General features: G+C 40.0%; 1 protein-coding gene across 5 annotated transcripts in view; it reads left to right on the forward strand.

The window, feature by feature from the left end:
* Window positions 1-22569, forward strand: part of LOC106892303 (chromosome unknown open reading frame, human C18orf25) — a 45095-nt gene extending 22526 nt beyond the window's left edge. For 4 of the 5 annotated variants that reach the window (XM_014949386.1, XM_014949387.1, XM_014949384.1 and 1 more), the window contains exons 3-5: window positions 12498-12680; window positions 17367-17493; window positions 22158-22569. In XM_014949386.1, the coding sequence (XP_014804872.1) occupies window positions 12498-12680; window positions 17367-17493; window positions 22158-22347 (500 nt within the window). In that variant the 3' untranslated portion in view covers window positions 22348-22569. Of the gene's footprint in view, window positions 1-606; window positions 1105-12497; window positions 12681-17366; window positions 17494-22157 lie in introns of those variants that run through there. The other variant, XM_014949385.1, reaches the window with a different exon arrangement.
* The last annotated feature ends 13 nt before the right edge of the window (window positions 22570-22582 follow it).

The raw sequence follows: 22582 nt of genomic DNA on the forward strand, positions 1-22582 counted from the left end.
TCTTCCCTTCATTGGTGTTTAGTCTGTTCCCCAAAATTAGACCCATGAGCTTTGGGGCTTGGCTCCTTCAGATGCTACAAATCACTGTATCGGCCTTTATCTCTGTTACCTTGTGTGCAGTTTTGTCTGCGTTCAACAATCCATTATAAAAGGGTTCCAGAATGTAAGAAAGATACGCATAATTTTTCAGGTTTATCCGTTAAACAGTAGTATTTTGGATCACAGCTTCACAGAACTAAACATGTTATTGTGTAATGTTTTTGGCACCTTCAGTTGAATTCAAAGTAGGAATTGCAAGGGAATTGGACTAATTTGGTTAATTTATGAAAAGACCTTCATGACAGAATTGTCTGAGAATTCTAGAATAAAAATTATTTTGAAGCCAAAATTCCTATTATAACCTCAGTGAGTGTGAAATGTTATTTTTGACGGTAATACTGTTGGTTAATATTTGCCAGTTCCTCCCCCGTTGCCTTATCCGAGGGGCGCAATTAGAAAAAAGTTTGTTGTTGTTGTTGTTGTTTTCCTGAGTTTAACATGCCTTAATAAACAATACCGTGTTCTTGCTTAACGATGTCTCATCAAATGGCCTCAATGTCTTTAAAGCTGGCTTCAGTCGTGCTGGGGGATCTGGAGGAGCGACCAGGGAAATTCCAGGATTGCTTGACAGGGGCACCGTGTGGGATAGGAACTGCATAGGCAATGTCCTGGAAGAGGCCATGAACTGCTTTGCCGAGATGCAGAGGCAGACAGAGGAGAAATTTCGCATGTGGATAGAAAAGCTAACCCGTCTTGACACGGATGAAGAAAGCAAGCAACATCTGGAGCCCAGGGAACCTAAAATTCAACTAGTTGGCCAAAGAATCCCCCCTACCACCCAGTCAGGGGCTTTCATACAGATGCCTGATAGCCAAGTACTTCCACAGCAGTCGTTTAATTCTTACGTGGGCTATCAAAATGTCGATGCTACGCTAGAGTTTCCAGCGACTTTTAATAACAATTTTCCACCTATGTTTCCAGAGAACGGGAATATTGCAGAGCCTGACCTGAATCAATCATAAACTTAAAAAAAATATAAAATAAATAAAAATCTGCTCTTTGCAATCTTGATGTTACTTTGGATTAATGCTAAAAACAAGGTTTGCTTTTCTCTTCCTATGTGTTTGTTTTGTTTTTTGCTCTTTTGGGTTTTATTACCATGGTATCATTTTTTTTAATTTATAGAGAATGTGTATGTCGTTTAAAAAACCCCCACAGCATTCCCATGTGCATGTGCCAGCACACACATACAAACACCTTTAAAGGTGTGGGGGGGAACCACCCTAAGCTTTCATCACCGAACTTGGGAAAATGTAACTTAGAATCCTTGTTTAGATGCCCCAAAATCGGTAGAGCTATGTTTGTTACCATACGAGCATTCAGAGTATTCATCCAGATGCTCTTTCTGCATGTTAAAACATTTATATAAGGAAGTAAGTTTTATATTTAAAGATGTAAAGTACCCTAGAGAACCAGACTAGATATAGACCCATAACATTTCCTTAACTCTGTTTACTCCCAAGTTTTGCAGCTTGAACATGTCACACAATAGTTTGGGGTTTTTTTTAATTCTTCCTCTTTAGGCAAAAGTAATAAATAAGCTTACCCTAAAGATTTAGCTATATATAACAAATGTGCACGACTGGTTTTGTATTTTCCTTTTCCTGTCTCCCATTTAGTAGTTCATTTTCTGTCCGGAGTTTTTATTAATGTCACTGCTGTGTTGCACATGCATATTTATGGAAGCAGCTGTCTCACACTGTGTGCACAAATACGCACATGTATACATAGATCTATATATATATGTGTGTGTGTGTGTGTTTGGTTTGGGTGGAAGTCATCTCCTCTAATTTTAGATGTCTAGTTTGCCGTTCTGTGGGTCTCCTGCTGAGTCAATGGGAAGAGATAAGCACCCGCAGAGGGTACCTCCTGGCAGCGCCTTTCTCTTCCATTAGTGGTCAAAACCTCCCTTATAAACAGTTTAGAGTAGATAACTTTTTGGCTAAAGTCTGGTGGGATGAATCACACCCAACGCCCGTGGCCCGTGCAGACCAAGCGCTGCTGCTTCCTCCTGTATTTAGGGTCAAAGCCCTGTCCTTCAGGCTGGAATAAAAATAATGGTGTCAGCCTGGAGGTAAGCGGCCACCAGCGGGTGGGTTGAGTCCCTGCAGAGGAATGGAGAAGGAAGGTTTGAGGGTCAGAGGAGTGAACACCTTGGTGGTCTGAAGGTGTGGGTCAGCCAGCAAGAGCTGCTCCTCAGCCACGCTCAAGCGCCACTGACATCGTCATCTACTCATGACAGGGAATGCCAGAACATTATTTTCATTTAAATAATACAATAACCTGCTATTGTGTGGATTTTTTTTTTATGCTGATAGTTATCCTGAATAGGCAGGCTTGAAACTGTGATGTTTAAAGTAGGATTAATTTAAAGTATATATTAGAAATCTCTATTTAATTCTTACTATTATCATTACACACAGGGATTTTCTTGGCTCCATTAAGTCCGTTCTTCATGTGAAGTAACTTCTCCGTAGCTACCAAAAATGTATATTTATCATTGGTTAGAACTTGATAGAAGTTTCTAATTCAAATTAAAGTTCTAGTACTGGAAATTGAAAGTCTTTACATAGGTATAGTTTAAGTAAAGAGAACACTATAGGTCTCCTTTAGCTCTGTTATTTTGCATTTTAAACCACAGTCGCCTTTTTTTTTTTTTTTCCCCTAATTATTTTAGTGTAATTCCTTTTCTTCCTGTTGGAAATAATCACTGTCTTCTGTTGGTCTGGCTTTTTTTCATTCCTGAAGTCAGTGGGAGTTTTTTCCATCAATTTATATGGAGGTTTGGATCAAACCTGTAACAGGAACTCAAGAAATGCTTTTTGTTATCAGTATAACACTAACACTGGTGTTTTAACATTATACCCGGCTCAGACTTATTTTTTTTTTTAAAGAATGTGATGCCTTCATTAAAAAAAAAAAAAAATTTTCAGAGTAATTGTTTGAAAGACTATGCAGGAGATAATTTTTAACTACTGGAATAAATTCTTTACAGATCACTTTCATCCATAATTTTGATACAAAGATTTTGATATGAACTTGTAAGAAAACTCGCTCATCTGACATTGTATGGGCTTTTAATTTAACTATAGGTAAAAGTTAAATGAGTTATTTTATGTTTAACTGCAATTTCATAAACTTGTCCTCATCTGTTTAAAATTTAGGAACCTTCAGGGAAGATTATTTGCTGATACAAAAAAAACCCAGATCCTTCTGGTGTTCATAGATTTGATATATATATACATATAAATATACCTTTATGAGGATGATAAGAGCAGCATATTTTAAAGCATGACAAGTCTCCCCATGCATGCAGAAACAGCTTTTTGCAGTGACTGTTTTCTTTTAACGTGTACAAGTCACTTAACTCAGTATGTCTGTAAGCATGTCCTTAACCTTTTTTATAATACAGCATATATATGAAGCAATTAGGTATTTCAAAACAAATCGTGTAAGGAGATCAGTTGAACTTACTTATCTCTCAGACTGAAACAGACTTTCACATACTGATCTCATGAATGGATGAAAACTTTGCTAGGGATGTAGCCAGTGAAATCTTTGCCAGCTTTCAATGTCTTCGTTAGGTAATCTCTTAAAAAATGAAATTATTCTCTGTATTAATAGATTAAAAAAATGGATCTGGTTACTATAGGAAAAACTGTCAAACATGTTTATCTATTTATGTTAATTGTGGGTTTTTTTCAATGCAAGTAGCTGCGAATGTGAAAGAACAAGCAGAGGATTATAGCAGTTGAGCATACAGATGTTAAAGCTTTTCCAGGATAAAATTATTCTGAGGCACCCAGAAGGCTGAGAGAATAGTTCATATTAGGTATAATTTTAACTTAATTTCCCCACCAAAGCTACCTAGTGTTAAGAACACCTGTGCAAGACCGATGGTTGTAAATGGTTTTGTACATAGGAAGTATTATTTTGTTGGGTCACTTTTCACTTGCCTCAAAACTGGAGCCAGATCTTCTGCCCTTGTAAATCAGCTCTTTTGAAGTGAATTGATTTACACAGCTGAATACCTGGTCCATGAGCTTGTTTCTCCTTCTTGGAGCTGAGAGGGGAACCCCACCTTTCTGTTGTTCAGGTGTATTATGTGTACCCTACCCGATGAAGAGCAATTTAACAGGAGCATCTCTCTTCTTGCTTTGTATTGTGTATTTCTAAGATGCAGAGCACTGAAGAAACCAACCCTCAGATACCAATAGTAGTGCTGGGTCTGCATTTTAAGTGTCTGCGCCACAGCCTCTGGCATCTCTTTGAGAAAACAGATTCCTAAGACACAATTTCAGATTTTTTTATTATTATTTTTTTTCTCCTGGAAATATTTTTGCTGTATTACATGGCTGCCGTAAAGTTTGTCATGATTTCCGTTGTAAGCTCTTATTTTTCAAAGGGCTTTGACTAGAAACTTTCAGGGAGTTAAAATTTCTTCAGCTGAAATTTTAACATAAATTTTAATCTCTTCCATTCCGTATTTCATTTGGCCTTGTTTAAGACTATTTTAAGGTTATCAGAAGGAAACTCTTCTACTTTCCAGCCCAGAGTTACATTTTGAATGTATTTTTTTGCTCACACCTCAACAAATTACTTCAAACCCACCAAATTCTACAAGTAGAGGAGGAACCAGTAGCAGTTTTGCACAGACGTGGAGAACCACAGATGATAAAATTCAGAGTTATTGCCCTAGGTTTGATACTTCAGAGTGGAATAATGAAACATTTTGGGTTTTTTAAAGAATTTTACTTACCTTATGGTTTGAAGGAGTAAATGCATTGAGTCATATCCGCTGGAGTAAAACTGGTGTAATTCCAGGGAAGATGGTGCCTGTTTAAACCCAGCTGGCTTATTCAAGTTCCTATATTGCCATTTTTAATATCAAATTATGTGTTTTCAGTGTGGCAGCTGCTTGGGTAATTGAACACCCGTGGGACTGCAGAGCTGGGATTTAGTTGCAGGTGAAACACAGCTATTTATTTGTTAGCATTTTTTGCCCGAGTGCAAAAGAAATAAGTCTTTATGTATAGGCTCAATTTAAATATCACCAAATGTCAAACTGACAATTCAATAAATGAAAAATTAAAGGGTACGTTCCTCGAATTGGGCCCTCTGTGGGAGTCCCTGGAAGTCCAGGGGCTTTATTTAGTGTGCAGTGTTTGTGCTGCTTCCCTCCCTTGAGTGGGGTTTGGTAAGGAAGGTCTATAGGGAATTCCACCCTTCACACGTCCCTTTTTCTGTGGGCTTGGGGTTTTGCCTCACATGCTTCTAAAAAAAATAATCTGAATTCTCAGGCTTTATCTAGGGAAAGAAAATTTTAAAATAATTAAAAACTATTTTAAAAAATTATTTACAACATAAAACGAATTCAAGTAAAGGCAGTGAAACTTTATTCAGAGTTTCTTTTCCAAAAAATAACTGAGCAGAAGGGGGAAGAAAAGAGCAAAATCTTAAACCTTTCAGATATACTGCTCTTCAGTGTTATTTTTAACAGTATTAGGACAAAATAATTCAGGCAGAAATATACATCTCTATTTTTTTAAGTTCACATTGTCTTTTAGTGTTTTTGCAGGATTGTTAGGTTATTTTATCTGAGCTGCTAGAGTTAAGACTGGAGGACCAATCTTAACTTCAATGAAACGGGATTATATTTGGCAGATATTTTACAAATTGAAACGTATTTATTATTACTGATTTCTCTTGTTAATATATTTTGTCTCTTCCTGTATCTACATACTGTAAATGTCTCTTTTTTATAAAAGTAATGTTTCGAGGGCATTAAAAAATTAAATCCTAGCCCAATTTAAACCAGTAGAAAATGGCTAGTGGTTTCAATGGGGCTAGCGTTTCGCCTCCTTAGAAATTGAACTTATTCTGCAGTTTTTTGGTCAGCGAATCCTTCCGCTGACTTGCCTGAGGGGCGTGTGTGAATCAGGCCAGTTGAGTAGATGCTTTTTTTTAAAATAATGGAGGTGTTTTTAAAACAGTGGGGGGTCTGCACTGTGACCACCACCGCGGTTCCTTTCGGAAGCGTTGGAAGGAATGCGCTGTGTAACCTGTACTGCAGGAGCTGGAGCGTTCAGGCTGATGGATGGAGATGGACAGTACCTTGCAAAGCACTGCGAGCTGAAAAACGGGTCTTTCTCACCAATTTTATTAGTCTCATCGTGTTAGATCAGCAGAATGAAGGCGCATGGAGAATAGGCTGATTAAGTTAGACGCGGTTTCGGGATCTCACGGACCGATGGAGGGGGGAATTAGTCTGGGCCAGCAAAAGTTTCCTATCAAGGCTGTACCAGTCCTTCCATGGGAAAACATGGGTTTTACTTGCAAAAATGTGGTATTTTCTGCAGAGGTGCTTATGGGGGGTGTGTTTGCCTGCCTTTTCCTAATGTAAGTTGTATTTACATAGGGATTTTTTGTTTATTTTTTTTTCAAAACTGTCATAGCTATGTAAGAGTAGGATGTGGTGGTTTCCAAAACCCTCCTGATCCGCTTTTGCAAGTAAAACTGGGGAGGAGATCTGGCTAATATATCTGCTTCCATAATTAATAAATCATGAGGTGACATCAGGGAAAATAAATCCTATCATGAGATACAAAGTGCACGCCACTTTGGTATCCTCAGTACACAGCCATGTCCCATGTGCCTTTGCTTAACGCACAATGAAAAAAGACTTTATTATATATTTATATACAATTTGGTGAAACGAATGCAAGGTATTTTCCATCTAGTTACCAAAAAGCCTGAAAGAATGAATGTTGATCAGCAGACTTGAATTTTTGAGATCTCTTTTGACGTGATAGATTAAAAATTATCCAGTCTGAGAACACATACTCATTTGGTCATGTTGTTTTGATTTTATTATTTTATTATTATGGTTAAAAAAAAAAAACAAACCACAAAAGCTTTACTGTGTGAAGTGAAGGAAAATGTGAGGAAAAGTGGATTCATCAATAACTTTTTGTTCACTTTATGATTTTAGAGAGAATGTTGTTACACAACTATTGTTTTTTATTGTACTTACAATGTGTCCTTTGCCTCACCCTGTAAATTTTGAAATGTAACTACTGTAACCTGGAATAAATAAATAAATATAAATAGTAATGAAGTGTTTCATGTTGATAAACAACATAAAAAAGCACAGATCTCCTGCCCCCCTTTCCCCTACAGGAATTGTTTTAGAGTTCAGCTAGTTTTTGCCATTTGAACTGCACATGCTTTATGAAACTGTAGCTCTGAATCAGGTTTTAAATAATACCAGGTTTGCATTATTGATCTAAAATCAAGTGTCTGTCGCTTCTGCCCCTACTCTTGTATATGAAGCCTTTCTGTTTGGATCAAAGTTACTGATGTAAAACTATTTTGGCAAGTCACTTAAGATGACTCCTCTAGTTTTTGGCACACAAATTTTGATTATTTTGATTAGTGTACTGATCATCTGATCTTAATACAGGTATTAAAGTCCATTCTAAGTTTTGCCTTAATCTTGAAGTAAATGGAGTTCGCTCTTAAATTTGTGTCAGGTGTAAACGAGGGCAGTGTTAGAACTTTTATTATTCTGAAATGTTTTAATATTCTCTTTTGTTACATAAAAAATCCCACAGTTCAGCTTAGAGTGCTGAGGTGGAGACGAGGTGGTGCCTATATTCGCAGTGAGGGGCAGTGGTGGGGCTGGATGAAGCCCCATCTCCTTGGGCTTGGACCTTCTTGGGCACCTCTGTGTTGCCTTTTTAGCTTCTGCAGGTTTCACGAAAGTATTCCCAAACACTGTTTTTGAACTCCTCAATAATTTACCAGTTAAAAATAGCTCAGTAATTTGAGGGGAGGGTTGTTTTCAGCGAAGCTGGGCTCCTCTGCTCGTTAGCCTTGGGCAAATCTCTGCTTGCCTCAGTTTCCCCCATAGGCATAAGGAGGTTAATAACCACCTCAGAGCTCTTGCAGATCCACTAATGGAGAGCTTTTTGTAAGAATTTAAAGTGCTGTAATTATTCTTGCTGTTATTATTGTACCTGCTCAGTATGTTTTAAAGCTTAGGGTGGTGTTTGCACCTAAATAAGGCTCCACGTCTCCTCATTGCAAAGACACTGATAGCTCCAGAGGGCCATTCAGCCCACCAAAATTCAACTTTTAAATTCTGAAGTTATTTCAATTGAGGTAGTCCTCTGGAGATTTCAGTCTTGTAGAGGAAAATATAAAAAAAAAAAACCAGCAAAGCTCAAATCCCCTCCATCCCTAAGGTGCCTTCTCTAAGGGGGTTCTCTCAGCTCTTTCTGTTGGCTGGGGAAGAAGGGGAGATGGTGATGCTCCAGGCTGCAATTTCCAGGCTGAGATTACTTGACCCTGAGGTTCCTCTCTCTGGCTACAGTGGGGAGTAAGTTTAGGTGATAACCTTGGCCCTGCACACCTAAATTTAAGAGAGCTAAAGAAAAATAATGACTTAAAGGACTAAACTCCCCATCTGCTAGCTAATATCAGCTAGCTAATATCTTTTGTTTCCTACGATGAAGTCCTGCTGTGCAGTGGTACCCAGCTGCTGCAGCACAAAGGTACGGTGCTTCTTACAGGATCGCTGCTTTTAACCTCCCGCCGAAATTTTAAGGTTGATTTCCCCCTTTTTCGCTTGTGTTGCCGTTAAAATGAATTAAGGGCTAAGAGGAGTGTGGATCTTACAGTTTAGACCGCTGAATGTTGAGATGTGGCTCTGTGAAAAGCATGGGAGTGGCTAGTAGATAAAAAATTATTGAATTTTCTACGTTGCAAGCTTAAAATGAAAGTTGATGTGTATAGATTGGGATTTCTGTGCATGTGGCTTCCGATGCAGTTGTGCTGAACGGAATTAGTTTTGATGAGCTGTGTAAATTAAGGGAGAATTGGACACTTGGAAATGCTGTCCCCGTGATGACCTCTGCCTCTGAATTCTTTAAGAAAAAAAAAAAAAAGTGCAGTCTTTCCCTCCCCCTGTTAACATTAAATGTCAACAGCTGTATTTTGCTGCTGGTACTTACTAACTTTCAGCCTTGTCTTTTTTCAAGCGTTTATTGCTTTAGAAATGAATTAAAGCTTATCACCAGGGAAATGTAAGTCTTCCAGTTACCTTGGTTTCTCAAAAGATGCGATTCTTTTCTTAAATAGATTGTTTAAATTACTGGCCAGGGAACCTCCTAATTGCGCTACATTGAATTTTGACTCTGGCACGGTTCGTTTTGGTGTCTGTTTTTTCCGTCTGGTGAAATCCTGTTCCAGTCGGTAATTCCGAGGAGTGGCTCTGTTGTAAAGACAGGATGATAAGTTACAACTATGGTTGTGGTTAATCCTTTCACCTTTTCAACCTGAAAGCATTTTTTCAGTCCTTATTTCGTAGCTGAAGCCAGTTGTCCTTATTTCTTGGTACCACGCATTCACTTTGCATCACATCATCGGATGATCACGTAGTTGGCTGGGGAAGTATTATTTATTTCCACATTTAACCCTTCCTGTCCCGTCCTTGTAGCACTGAAAAGGAAACAGGCTTTAGGGGATGAAGAATTTTTTAGAGGATTTTTTTTATATGCCTTCACTGCGACTTTGATCAAGTTGTAGATGTCTACAACTTTATATATAGGGGGGTTGTGCTGGCTTTTTGGTTGTTTTTATTTAGACACACATAGGCATTTATTGCTTATTTCTTCTTTGGTATGTGCTGGGAATCCTGGGATTTTTTGCAGCATCCTGGCCGTTCTCTTGGCCTTGTTGGTCATTTACTGGTGATAGGCAGAGAAGACCCCAGTGTTGGGGGCCTTTCATTTCCAAATCTGATCCTGAAAGGCAAGGCTGAGAAAAGCAAAAATAAATCTCTGCTGTGATTGCTTTGTAAATAGGCAGCTTGTTTTTTCCAGATTGTTAAATTGGTGGCTGTTACACTGACAAATATAATTACGGTGTGTAAATTATTTTGAAAATATTTTTGTCTGTTTGATGTATACTAAATTTAAGCTAAGTTATAAGGTGTGCTGTTTGGAAGTGTGGAAGATACAAGAGTGGAGCTACAGATAACAAGTTTATGCTTGTATTTCCTACTGATGAAGACTTTCACACAAGTTATTTCTATGGGTAGGTGATGAGAATATCACTCTGCATGTATATACATTTATTATACATTTTTGCATGATTATACATGTAGGAGTGGTACAATTTTGACTTGAGACTATTGGTGCCTTTTGTCCAAATATAATTTTACTTGTGTAGACACGTCTATCTAAAATCAAATTTCGCCTCTCCTTTTGGAGGCCTTAGTAAGAAGCGAGAGGAACAAAAACCTGAAGGAACAGTGCATAGCTCCTGAAATTTTAGATAACCTACTGAAAAAAATGGTCAAATAGTCAATATTGTACTTGACCCTCGTATCTTCTGCACTCGACTGTTTATTTTTACAGATCACATTATATATGTTCACGCTGAACTCTGATGATAAGACTGCAGGAAAACATGCCTCTCCTGATTCAGTCCAGTTGTAACTTCTGCATGTAATTTAATCATCAGCTTTCACAAATAATTAACTGAACATCAGCCAGCTTAATTTTGAGCTTGGTATGCCATTATTTTCGTAATTGCCTTTTAAAAAGACAAAGACTGCCTTTCAGTTAATTATCAGGACTTCTTTTCCAGTCATAATCATCAGCGTTTCATGTTGCGAACAGTTTGGTCTTTAATACATTTGCATTTAACTACCCATTTATTTTTGTCGGGTCTGTTTTAAGTTTGTAATATAACATTGTTTTATGAAATTGTTGTTTTGGAGGCAGGTCTGATCAGAAATATTTTGTGAGTTTCTTCATACCTTGTTGCAAAACTGATCTTTAGTACGACTTAAGCAATATGGTCACTCTTTAATGAAGTGTGTTGCTAATCATAAAACAGGCGTTTCTTTAAATAGTGGGTTGAATTATTTTTCAGGGACCAAGTTACAAACAAAAAAAAAAAATCCACCCCAAAACAAAAAACCCCATGTTCAAAACCTCAGTAGAAACAGCTTTTCAGAGAACTGGATTTGAAACTTTTAGTTCATTATGTTCTTTCTGTCTTCAACGGCCAATTAACACTCCTAAAAGAAGCCAATCTTTCCTAAAAAGTAATTTCATTTTTTTCTTTGTGCCTTCTAAAGATTTCTTTAGTCATTTAGTAATACTGAAGGTCTCATCTTCCTAAACGCATTATTAGTTTATGATTATTTTGTACTATCCCAGAGAAATGATAACCTACCCATGACAAAAAAGGGCCTGCAGTCACTCAGCTGCCAGAACTCCCTTGGAATTAAAGAACCACAGCTGAGCTTTAGCCCCACCTGTTTTTCTATTTCATACTCACTTTTATGGATGAAGCCTTACCCCAAAGTAAGTTTTGGTTCTGCCATTTGGGAGCCACAGTCACTTTCATCTGCCCCGAGTCAATGATCTACAGCCAAGACAAGGCATTTGAGTTAAAACGCGCATCCTTTCAAGATTACAATATTTATCCGTGCTCTCTTTCTTTCTGCATCAGTCCTTGTCTTGAATATGGCCTTTTTTTTTTCCTGAGCCTTTTCTGTTTGTAGCTGCATTCCAATTATAAATTATTTTTCATTCCTTACAAAGAAAATAGTTCGTCCTAACAAAATAGACCAAAAATAGCTCTTTGTTATTCCTCAAGAATAGATTTCAGAATCACATAAGCCATTTTCTCTCCTTCTTTCCCCCTTCACTTTGGTGGCCAAAAATGCATATGATAATCAAATTGAATTAAAAGCATATTTAGCACTGCACATTACAGTTTTGTCTCTTGTTATTCTTGGTCTTAAAAATACAACACCAAAAAACATTGCCATTCTTAAAAATTCCTGTCCTTGATGAGTAAATGTTATGTAAGGAAAGTTGCCTAATGTTAGATTTATTGTCATTGGATCAGTTATGTCAGAAAGTTAGTTTTATTCAATCAACCCTAAAGTAATGTAAGCTGTCACTTGAGTTTTGTAAAATTTTCTAGTTAAATATCTTGTCTTGCCAAATTTAATGTCCTGTAACTTGCTATTTTTTATATTAAACTGAAGGTTTTATCCCTTTAACATTGTAAATGTAACGCTGTCAGATACGGAGATGTTTGTGTGTTAATGTAAAAGATAATACACAAGTAACTGATACATCGATAAACGTGCTTTTCTTACATTCGTGTTTTCTGTGTATGCAAAGGTTAAAGTGTCTCTGTAATCTCAGGCAATGTTCATTAACTCAAGTGTAATAATTCATGTAATTCATAGTCCTTCAAGAGCTTTGTGTAGGAGATTGCCTTAATCCTTAAACAAGTTATTTGTGCTTCTGAAAGTGCCTTTGACCCTGTGCCGACTTCTAACCACGCGTTGCTTCTCTCTCCTCCTGCAGATGGACCCCCAGTTGTAGCTCATTACGATATATCGGACACAAACTCAGACCCAGAGGTGGTAAATGTGGACAATCTGTTGGCGGCCGCAGTAGTGCAAGAGCACAATAATTCCTTAGGAAATCAAGACTCGGCATCTGCCTGGAGAACCCGGGGGCTACTAAATGAGCTGAGCACTGAGACAGGTTTGTTTAAATTCTCCTCCCCTGACATTCGCTCCAGCCCGTCCCAGTTGGTGTCTCTCCCTTTCTTGCTTTCAGTGGTTTTGTAGTTCATACAGCTTTAAAAGCTCCCTGCGTGGATTTTGCAGTAAAACAGTACAGATGCTTATTAAAACGGTCTGACGTTTATTCCAAAATACAACTGATAAAAATTGACAAAGATTCCTGCAATGTATTTTTGACACTAATTTTCTTAATTATTTTTTCTCCTTCTTTTCCCTCTAATTACTTCTTGGAACTTGGGTGTGGGGTCTTTTTGTTGGTTTTGCTTGTTTTTTAAAGTGAGAGTGAGCTAAGCCTGTTACTGAATGGTTGATTATGACAACCTATGCCACCAGCTAGTAAACTGGTCCCAATCTCATTTTAAGCATTGTCATTTTCTCTGTATGACTTTTTTTGTTTGTCTCTCTATTTCTTTAAAATACAAGCATTAATTATTCCCATGTTCCACTTGGATTTCTAACATACCTTGTAACACTGGACAGAGCAGCCACAGATAGAGATGAAGGGCGAAAAGGTGCTGGGGGGTGGGCTTGGCACCAGGAAAGACATTTCCCTCAAGAAAGCAAGAGCAGGAACACTGTGGAAGAGTGCAGAGAAGTTTGTGCAGCTTATAAAAAAATAGCTCAGCTTCACCAAACACTTGCAACTCATCACTAACAAAAGAATTAAACTGTTTTGGATGTAGAGAGATTAACAGGGTATAGAGATATTTCCTACCAACTTCATCCTGCCTTGTATGCCAACCTATTGCCTTCCTTTCCATCATTTTTCTTAATACTCAGTACTAAAAATCTTAATTTTTAGCTGCATATGACACAGAATCTTGCCTGCAGTGGTAAAGCACAGCAGGTTTTTTGTTTTGTGCTGTGTTTTTCCAAACGTAAGCGTGCTGCTTCTCAATGTCTGGCAGGCTGAAAGAAATACAAAGATGTGGCAGATTTTGGAAGAAATGTCCCACTATAACGGTGGAATGTATTGTATAGTGGACAAGTTGAATATGAGACTATCTATCCGTTGCATTATTTTCCCTGTGGTCTGTGGCTGGATGTTGTTCCAGCCTCTGTGAAGCTCGGAGGTGTTTTCCAAGCTCACAGGATAGCGGCGGACTGGTATTAGCTATTTGACCCCTGACAAGCCCACTCCTTTATAAAGTCATTTATTAAACGATTGGAACAGCTGAAATTAACCTCATTGTATGGCAGTAATGGGTTGGTACTTCAAAGGAGAGTAAGGAAATAAAAAGTAGTGTTTCTTACCAAGCTTTCTCCCGCTTTCCGCTGAGGAGGACAGAGCTGTGGTGCGGGTAGAAATCCGTCTTCCTTCTATCCAAGGGGGCTTGGAAGAAAGAGGTTACTGGATAAAAGAAAACTAGAAAACTTCAAGAAACTTCCTCCCTCACCCTGTGGGAGCGTGTCCAGGCAAATTTGCTCCTGGTGCTTCGGCCGTTTCAGCGTCCGAAGGGCTGAGCCTTCCTTCTCTCCCTGCCCACGCCTTGCCCCACAGCCCTGCAGCCTCCCCGCGCCTCTAACTGCACGTTTGTGGCTACTGGCCTTTTCTAACCGTGCCTGGGATCACGCCTCTGGAAGAGCATAGCTTTCAAATCTCTACATCTTGTTCCCAAATTTAATCTTCGGCCAGCATCTAGTTCTAACAGGCCGTTAAAATGATGCGTTCCCATGGGAAAATAACACCGTCAGCTTTTATCTGGGAGAAAAATCTTATAAGGACACTTATAACCCTATCACATCTTTGTGCCTGGGCAAATATTTGGGGCTGTTTTGCAAGCCCTGATGTTGTAGGGCAAACAAACATCTCCTTTGGGCGTCATCCTGATGTTCGTGCAAAGAAATTACCAGCGTGAGCATGTGATTAGGCATGAAATTTGTATGGCCAGAGGCTGTAAATCTCTCTGTCTGCTATGATCCTGATTTACACTCAGCTACTCTTGCAATATATACTCTGCTAATCATGGTTTCTCTGCTGCTAATTGCCTTTGTGTTGTCTGAACTTAAAGCTATGGTAATGTAGCTTTTGGGGCTCTCACTTAGGCGTCTTGGCGTTCATTTTGGGGCTGAGGGGAGACCTTCTCGCTCTCTCCAACTCCCTGAAAGGAGGGTGTAGCCAGGGGGGGTCGGTCTCTTCTCCCAAGGAACAGGTGATGGGACAAGAGGAAACATCTTCAAGCTGTGCCAGGGGAGGTTTAGGATGGATATTGGGAAAAATTCTTTCATGGAAAGGGTTATGAAGCCTTGGAAGAGGCTGCCCAGGGCAGTGGTGGAGGCACCATCCCTGGAGGTATTTAAAACCCAGGCAGACATGGTGCTGAGGGACATGGGTTAGTGGTGGTTTTGTCAGTGTTGGGTTGATGGTTGGACTCGATGATCTGAAAGGTCCCTTCCGATTAAAAGAGTTCTATGAACCAAGGGGGAAGACTAATGCTGAGAATTACAAGGTAGAGTACCAGTAAAAATACCTATATACGTACAAATATATATATTTGTAAACTACGTAATTCATACAACATATTAAGGCAGGTTGATATCCATACCAGTTCGTGTCAATCAGTGACCAAGCATGTGCTGTTGCAGCGGTGAGGTTCAGGAGTGGGGCGATGCCAGTCACCAGGATGGTGGTCACCTAAAGCTCCCTTTTGGCATGGCCAGCACATGAACCAAAGCCTCGGAGATCTTCCATTTCATGTTTCACAGCGTGCCCAGCTGCTTCTATTAAAGAAATGTCCATGACCTATTCAGGGACTTCCTGGCAGTCAGTGATATCTGCCAAGGAACGTTTGCTTGAACCATAGGGTCAGGAAAAGTCTGCCTGGGCTATTGATTTGTTTTAAGTTCAGCTGAGAAATCTTCTTTGCCTTTTGAGGTGGAAACTCCTCCTTCGGGTACGTAGCAGCGCACAGGTTTCCTTCCCATGATAACCCTCCCCAGATGTTGCACCAAGGGTCTTCGCTTTCCAAAATGTGAACATCCAGTATAGTCTCTGCCCCTCTATTTGCTTGCACCTTTTCTGAGTACTTTATTAGCCTTTAGAAGGTTTCCCTGGCACTTGTTTTAATTTCTTCTCTCTCTGTCCTCCTGATCTACCCGGGGGTATAATCAGTTCTGCATGTTCGCACGCCTTTGAAATGGGTTGGATTGTTACTGCAGAGACTCCTCTGGTCTTTGAAGAGGTGTCCAGTCAAACTAGATGTATACATAATATATTCATCTCATCTCATATTCCCAGCTCGACAAGTGATTCTTCCCCTCTGTGATACAGCTGACTGAGTGGTTTCTGAGAAGCAGGTAGTCTCACCTGCTTCAGGGCTGCCCATCATCCACCAGGTTACTGCTAGAGACAGTAAAAGTAATCTTTTTTTTTTTTGGTGGGGAAAAAAAAAAAGTAGAAGTTACCCTTTCTTACTCATTTCTTTTTTCAATTGAATTTTTAATTTTTTTTTTCTGTGAAACAAATTATAATCTTGGCTGGTTGGTATTTTCTGTGCAAACATTATTTAATACGTCGCAGCACAGCTTCATTAATTGTGGTGAAGGACCGTCTTGGCAAAACCTGCCACCCTTGGGGTGACTATTTAGAGGGGACTTGTTTGACAGACCGATGAGCTGTAATGAAAAAACAACACTGCTGTACACGGAACTTATGAAAAACAGATACTTTTTTTTTCAAGTGTTTGTAGTAATGTTAGAACAGATGTGTGAAGCAGTGTGACCAGAAACAGATGAGTGTGTTGGGGTTTTTTTATTGACCGGCTTCTGCTATTTAAAATAAATAAATAATTAATTAATTAATTTTCTTTGGGGTGTGTGTAATATTTCTGTCCAGCGATTTCTTTTTTCAATTGAATTTTTAATATTTTTTTTTCTGTGAAACAAGTCATAATCTTGACTGGTTGGTATTTTCTGTGCAAACATTATTTAATACGTCGCAGCACAGCTTCATTAATTGTGGTGAAGGACCGTCTTGGCAAAACCTGCCACCCTTGGGGTGACTATTTAGAGGGGACTTGTTTGACAGACCGATGAGCTGTAATGAAAAAACAACACTGCTGTACACGGAACTTATGAAAAACAGATACTTTTTTTTTCAAGTGTTTGTAGTAATGTTAGAACAGATGTGTGAAGCAGTGTGACCAGAAACAGATGAGTGTGTTGGGGTTTTTTTATTGACCGGCTTCTGCTATTTAAAATAAATAAATAATTAATTAATTAATTTTCTTTGGGGTGTGTGTAATATTTCTGTCCAGCCCAGAGGCTTTGTTTGCCACAGTATCATTGAGCTTGATTTACTGACAATAGCTTGTCTTGTTTATTTTTTTTCAGAGAGGTTTAGGCACAGTCTAGCTCTTAGCATTGTCATAAAATAACAGCTGGAAAGCCTAATTAGATCAAGTGTTCACCGTGCAATAGTGGGGCTTTGTTCACATTAGTGTGATAGCACCATCACTGGATCAGTCCAGTGATTCCATCCCTTATTGGGTGATGAACTGAAAGTCCGATAACTTGATCGAATAAGATTTTCCAATCTCAGTGTTTCAGTCCTCCTGTGCTAGCTCGGGAAGCGCCTTTTCCAGCTGATTTCCGAGTTGTGTAAGCTGTTAATCATTGCCTGTGTCTGCATTTTCTCCACCTGTAGGTCATTTGGATCCGGGTTTCCTTGCAAGCGGCAAAACCTCTCCTGGCCACGCGCAGATCAATGAAGAAATCAATATCGCCTCTTCCGATAGTGAAGTAGAGATTGTTGGAGTTCAGGAACATGCCAGGTAGGAATGCCTTTTTCTTGCTGTAATATTTCTTTCACCTTATCAGAATGTCTGTATTGCCAAAATTAACAGAGAAAAAAAAACTGCTGACTTCCACTTCTGTAGTTACTCATCCACGGCTGGCAGCAAACGTCACACTTGTTTTTTCTAGTCTGCTGCTCACAGTGATGCCAGAATGTGTTTTTCTTTAGAACATCATCAGCTTGATAATTGCTCAGATTAAGCTTGTGATTCCATATCAAACGTTAACAGGCTAAATGTATGTAGTATTAAAATACCAAATACTGAGATACCAAATTTATATATGACGGGAACCACTGTTAGGAATTCAGATTCTAGGTTATAGTGTGAATATGCAAATACATAAACACAAATACTTATGTGCGTTCCTGTTTCCTTTCAAAATATTCACTTACTTTAAGCATTTAATCAGCTTCCAGTTTATTTAATTAATCACTAGTTGTAAAAATACTATCAGTTTTTGAGTGGCTGATGTTGTAAGATACCCCCCTTAGATTAAAAATCAGATGTAAAAATACTATCAGTTTTTCAGTGGCAGATGTCATAAGATACCCCCCTTAGATTAAAAATCAGATCCTTGCAAATCTTTATTTATTTCAAGACAGAGGAGAGTTCAGCCCCCCAGAGAGGGTGAGGGTGAAGAAGCCGGAGTTTTCTCTCAAGCTCAGAGGGCAAGCTTTTGTGCTTCCACTGTTATCCTTGACAGGCATTTTTTGATGTTACTTTTCATCTTTAGTCTATGGTCTCTCCATGGCTTAAGGTACTACGAAGCAGTTGAACAGGACTGGCATTTTCATCTAGTGTGGAGGGCTAATTTGTTGGGATAAAACCAAGTTAAAACAAGTGCACAGACAAGCTCTTTTTTAAAAAACTTGTCTGCAGCCTGGAGGATGCTTGCAGGCAGAAAAAGAGTGTGAGGGACAAGGAACAAGAGCTGTTCCTTGGTGTCCCTTCACTGCATGCTTGTTTTCCCAAAGCAGGGTTGTTTCCCCACCTTGCAGATGCCCATATACACACAGAGCAGAGGAATTACCTATTTATTTAATTTCTGCAGGGATGAGTGCTGGGTGGTGTTCCACAGAGCCAGCCCCTCAGCCTAAAAACTCTTAGGAATATTTGTACAGTTCAAAGTACAGAAATACGCACCCTTAATTACAATTATTGGTTAGTACCTTATCCTAACAATTTCTTTTGGTTAGTACAGTCTCCTGCTTTCATTTAAAGTTAGGAGGTCCTTAAATTGATGTGCACATGCTCCAGTAGAGGGGAGGGGGGTGTCAGTCCAGTTCGATCTCCAGTTGAGTTGGTGGTCACCATCTCCCAGTGCAACCTTTACCATTCACAGAGCCAGCCCCTCAGCCTAAAAATTCTTAGAAATATTTGTACAGTTCAAAGCACAGAAATACGCACCCTTAATTATAATTATCGGTTAGTACCTTATCCTAACAATTTCTTTTGTTCCACAGAGCCAGCCCCTCAGCCTAAAAACTCTTAGGAATATTTGTACAGTTCAAAGTACAGAAATACGCACCCTTAATTACAATTATTGGTTAGTACCTTATCCTAACAATTTCTTTTGGTTAGTACAGTCTCCTGCTTTCATTTAAAGTTAGGAGGTCCTTAAATTGATGTGCACATGCTCCAGTAGAGGGGAGGGGGGTGTCAGTCCAGTTCGATCTCCAGTTGAGTTGGTGGTCACCATCTCCCAGTGCAACCTTTACCTTTCCCCCAGCTACTGCAAGTTTTTGTTGATTTCACGCCTTATCCAGCAGCTGCCTGGTTTTCAGCCAGTTTTGGCACCTCCTGTGGTGGGGTGTCCCTTGTTATCAGCCTCCTGCTCTTATCCAAGGATACATTCCTCAGGGAGGCAGCTATTGTTTATTCCAAGTGTCTGGTTTCACAGGGCTTTGTGACCTTTTTACAGCTCTTTAATCTTAACTGGTGCGAGATTCTACCTTCTAAAGCATATTTTACCCTTTTAAAAGTACTACCCTACATTCTTAAAGCTCTTCATCTTCCTTGAGGAAGAGGAAGGCTTTGTGGGGCCCGATTTCCCATGAAAGGAACCTGTGTAGATAGCGTGGGCACAGTCAGGGGCGGTTGGATGGGAATTTCACTGAATTTCACTGAATTTTTAGAGTTGGAAGGGGCCATAGAGATCATCTAGTCCAACTCCCCGGCTACAGCAGGACCACCCAGAGCTTGTCAGAGCATGTCACTCAGGAAAGAAAGAACTTTTTTTTCAGAAAGAAGGAACTTTTTTGGAAGAGAGATTTGACCTTCACTTTTAGAAGAGTGAAAGTCCTTGCGTGGCTAATTCCTGAGGCAGTATCTCCCCTGGCTGTTCACCCAGCACAGCCAGGCCTTGGAGGATCTTTGTCCCAGTGATAAGCAGCCTGGAGTCGTCCTCCAGTACTTGTTGGTGTAAGTCTGCCCATGGCTACCCACACACAGCCCTGCTGATCGAGGTCACCTCTTCACGGGCTTTCGGTGCTGCTTGACTCCGTGGAAATGCTCAGCAAAGGCAGAGTTGCTGTCTAATACCAGTTTTAGTAGACAAGGACCAAAATAGTTTCAGCCAAGACAAGGCACAAAGCACATTTTTACGCTTTCCTGGCTCCTTTTGGCTCCCTTGAACACTCACACGTTGCAATTGTTTGAATCCTACGGAGAATTCTATTTCTCCTGCAGGTCTGGGCTTGCAGTTACAAAGAATTGGTGGCCTTCTGGCAGGGTTTGGAAAAGGCTGAGGTTTTTGATGGATATTTTTTTGCATGCTCAGTTAGCGTGGTGGTTGGATCCAGTTCTTTTGCTCCCTCTGTTTTTTATTGTGCTGTGTCGTTGTCTGACTGGTGTGAGTCGTGAACGTGCTGTGTATCCCGTGTCGTTGTCTGACTGGTGTGAGTCGTGAAACCCTGGGGTTTGTCCATTGTCTGGAGTTTTCCAGGTGGCTGGTGAATTCCTGGTGCTGCTCCTCAATGGAATATTACTTGGCATCTACTTAGGATGCCAAGTCACTTTTTCCAGTTTGTTTAATTTTTGTCCAACAGACTTTATTATTTTTTTTATTATGCATGTGCATAAAACAGTCTTCCTCTGTTTTTTTCTATAGTCTCTTCTTTTTTTTTCTCTTTCCTTTTTTTGGTTGCTTTTACTTGGTATCTTCCCTTAGCTGCAGATTGGAAAGTGTGTTCCCCAAGTTAACGTTGGATCGAATGTTTTGCCATTGGCTGCTTGTGTGACTTGTTTGAGGATAAACACTTATATTTTTGCAAGGTATCATTTCTATGAAGGTAATTTGCAGCTTTTTGTCATCCTTAGGGGGAAGGGTTAGTATCAGCTTTGCCCGAGCATTGAGGACTGTTCCATATCAGAGTGAAGGAGCGTAGTCCCTGAGACAGAACATCCTATTTAAGTTTGCTTTGGCTTGTTCTTGTTCTGTTCTTGTCAGCTCTGCTTAAAAGCATTTCTTCTTTAAAGAAAGGTGTCTTTAAAAAACATCCTCTATTTTTGTTAGAGTTACAGTCTCTTATTATTTGTAGATAGGTACTTTAAGTATGTATTTTTAAGACCAAAGAAGTAATAAAAAAGTCATTCTGAACATTACATCCAAAACCAAATAGGGTGCCTGGGAGGGAAGCAGGACGTTTATATTCAGAGGAGGCAGCGCTCAGAGAGTGAGATTTTTCATTCTGTTTCATGAAACCCTGTCTCTAACCACAGCCAAGAGAGATGAGCAGTAACTGAGGTAGTTCTGGGGGAAACAAATTGCACTACCTTAAATTAAAACAGATAGAGAGTAAATGTCAGGGATATTTGACTGGTTCCTGAAGCACGGTGCACGTGGCTTCACAAGGAAACGGGAAAAGGTTATTTCAGCAGCCAAACGTCTCCTGCTGAGGTGCACAGCCAGGAGCACCCCTGCCTCTGAGAGCCAAACAGCTTCTGCAGCACGAGGTGTAAAGTTTTACCATCACTTATTATAAGATTTACAGCTGGGAATGGAGCCATCACCTGAAAGACTCCAGCAAGTTCCTGTCCTCGCTTCATCGTTTATAGAGAATTAATCTGTCTTTCATTTTGTGGTTGTTTTGGGTTTTTTTCTCTAATTATTATTAGCTTGTACTTCAATTGTCATATATCTATTACAAATAAAACAGGTTAAAAAAACCCTGCAAACAAGGGGTTTTGATTTCAGATAGAAGGGTAACTTTTCTCAGTGTCTCATCAAGCCTCACTTAATTTTCTTTCTCTTTTTGAAAGCCCAGTGGGTAAAAACCACGTAGCAGGATGCTGTGCTCCCACAATCACGCGTGGTACCACCCGTGGTGGGGCAGACTCCTGCAGGATCTTTGGGATCCACGCACCTATTTTGTAAGGAGCCTCACCTTTCACCCACTGGCAGAATTCAGTTCTTGAAAGCTTAAATTTAATTTTAGTCTCCGCTTTGTTCACTGGGTGTTTAAGATCTCCTGGGCTCCACAAATGTAAAATCCAGGAGGACGTTCTGGAGAGGGAGGTGCTAAGGCAGCGCCTAAGTGATAAACCCACCGCAGCCGAGAGCCTCGCGCCCAAATTTGAGTATTTTTAATGATTTTTATTGTTGGTTTTGTTGTTTTTTTTTCTTTTCGCCTCGCTCACAGGTGCGTGCATCCCAGGGGAGGTGTGATTCAGAGCGTGTCCTCCTGGAAGCACGGCGCGGGCTCGCAGTACGTCAGCCCTCAGCCGCCGCCGTCATGGACAGCTGTCACCCCCCAGCAGAACTGGTCCTCGCCCCCAGAAGTAGTGGACCTCACTTTGGATGAGGACACCAGGCGCAAATATCTACTGTAACGCAGTGTCACTGTGTTTTCTGTCCCCCCACCCCACTCCTCCCTTCCCCTCCCTCCCTCCCCCAATTTCTTGTGGCACAGGAGTTGGTTGTTAAAAAGCTTCAGCTTCAGGAGCCCCGTTCCTGGCGGTTTCGACATTCGGACTCACCACTTTCCTCATTTCCACGAGAATGTAGTATCAATATCGTTTAAAAATGGTTTTGCTTCTCAAAGGAGGATTCCCCCCGCCCCCCCCC

This window comes from Calidris pugnax, unplaced genomic scaffold (genome assembly GCF_001431845.1).
Source record: "Calidris pugnax isolate Ruff unplaced genomic scaffold, ASM143184v1 scaffold144, whole genome shotgun sequence".
Classification (NCBI taxonomy): Eukaryota; Metazoa; Chordata; class Aves; order Charadriiformes; family Scolopacidae; genus Calidris; species Calidris pugnax.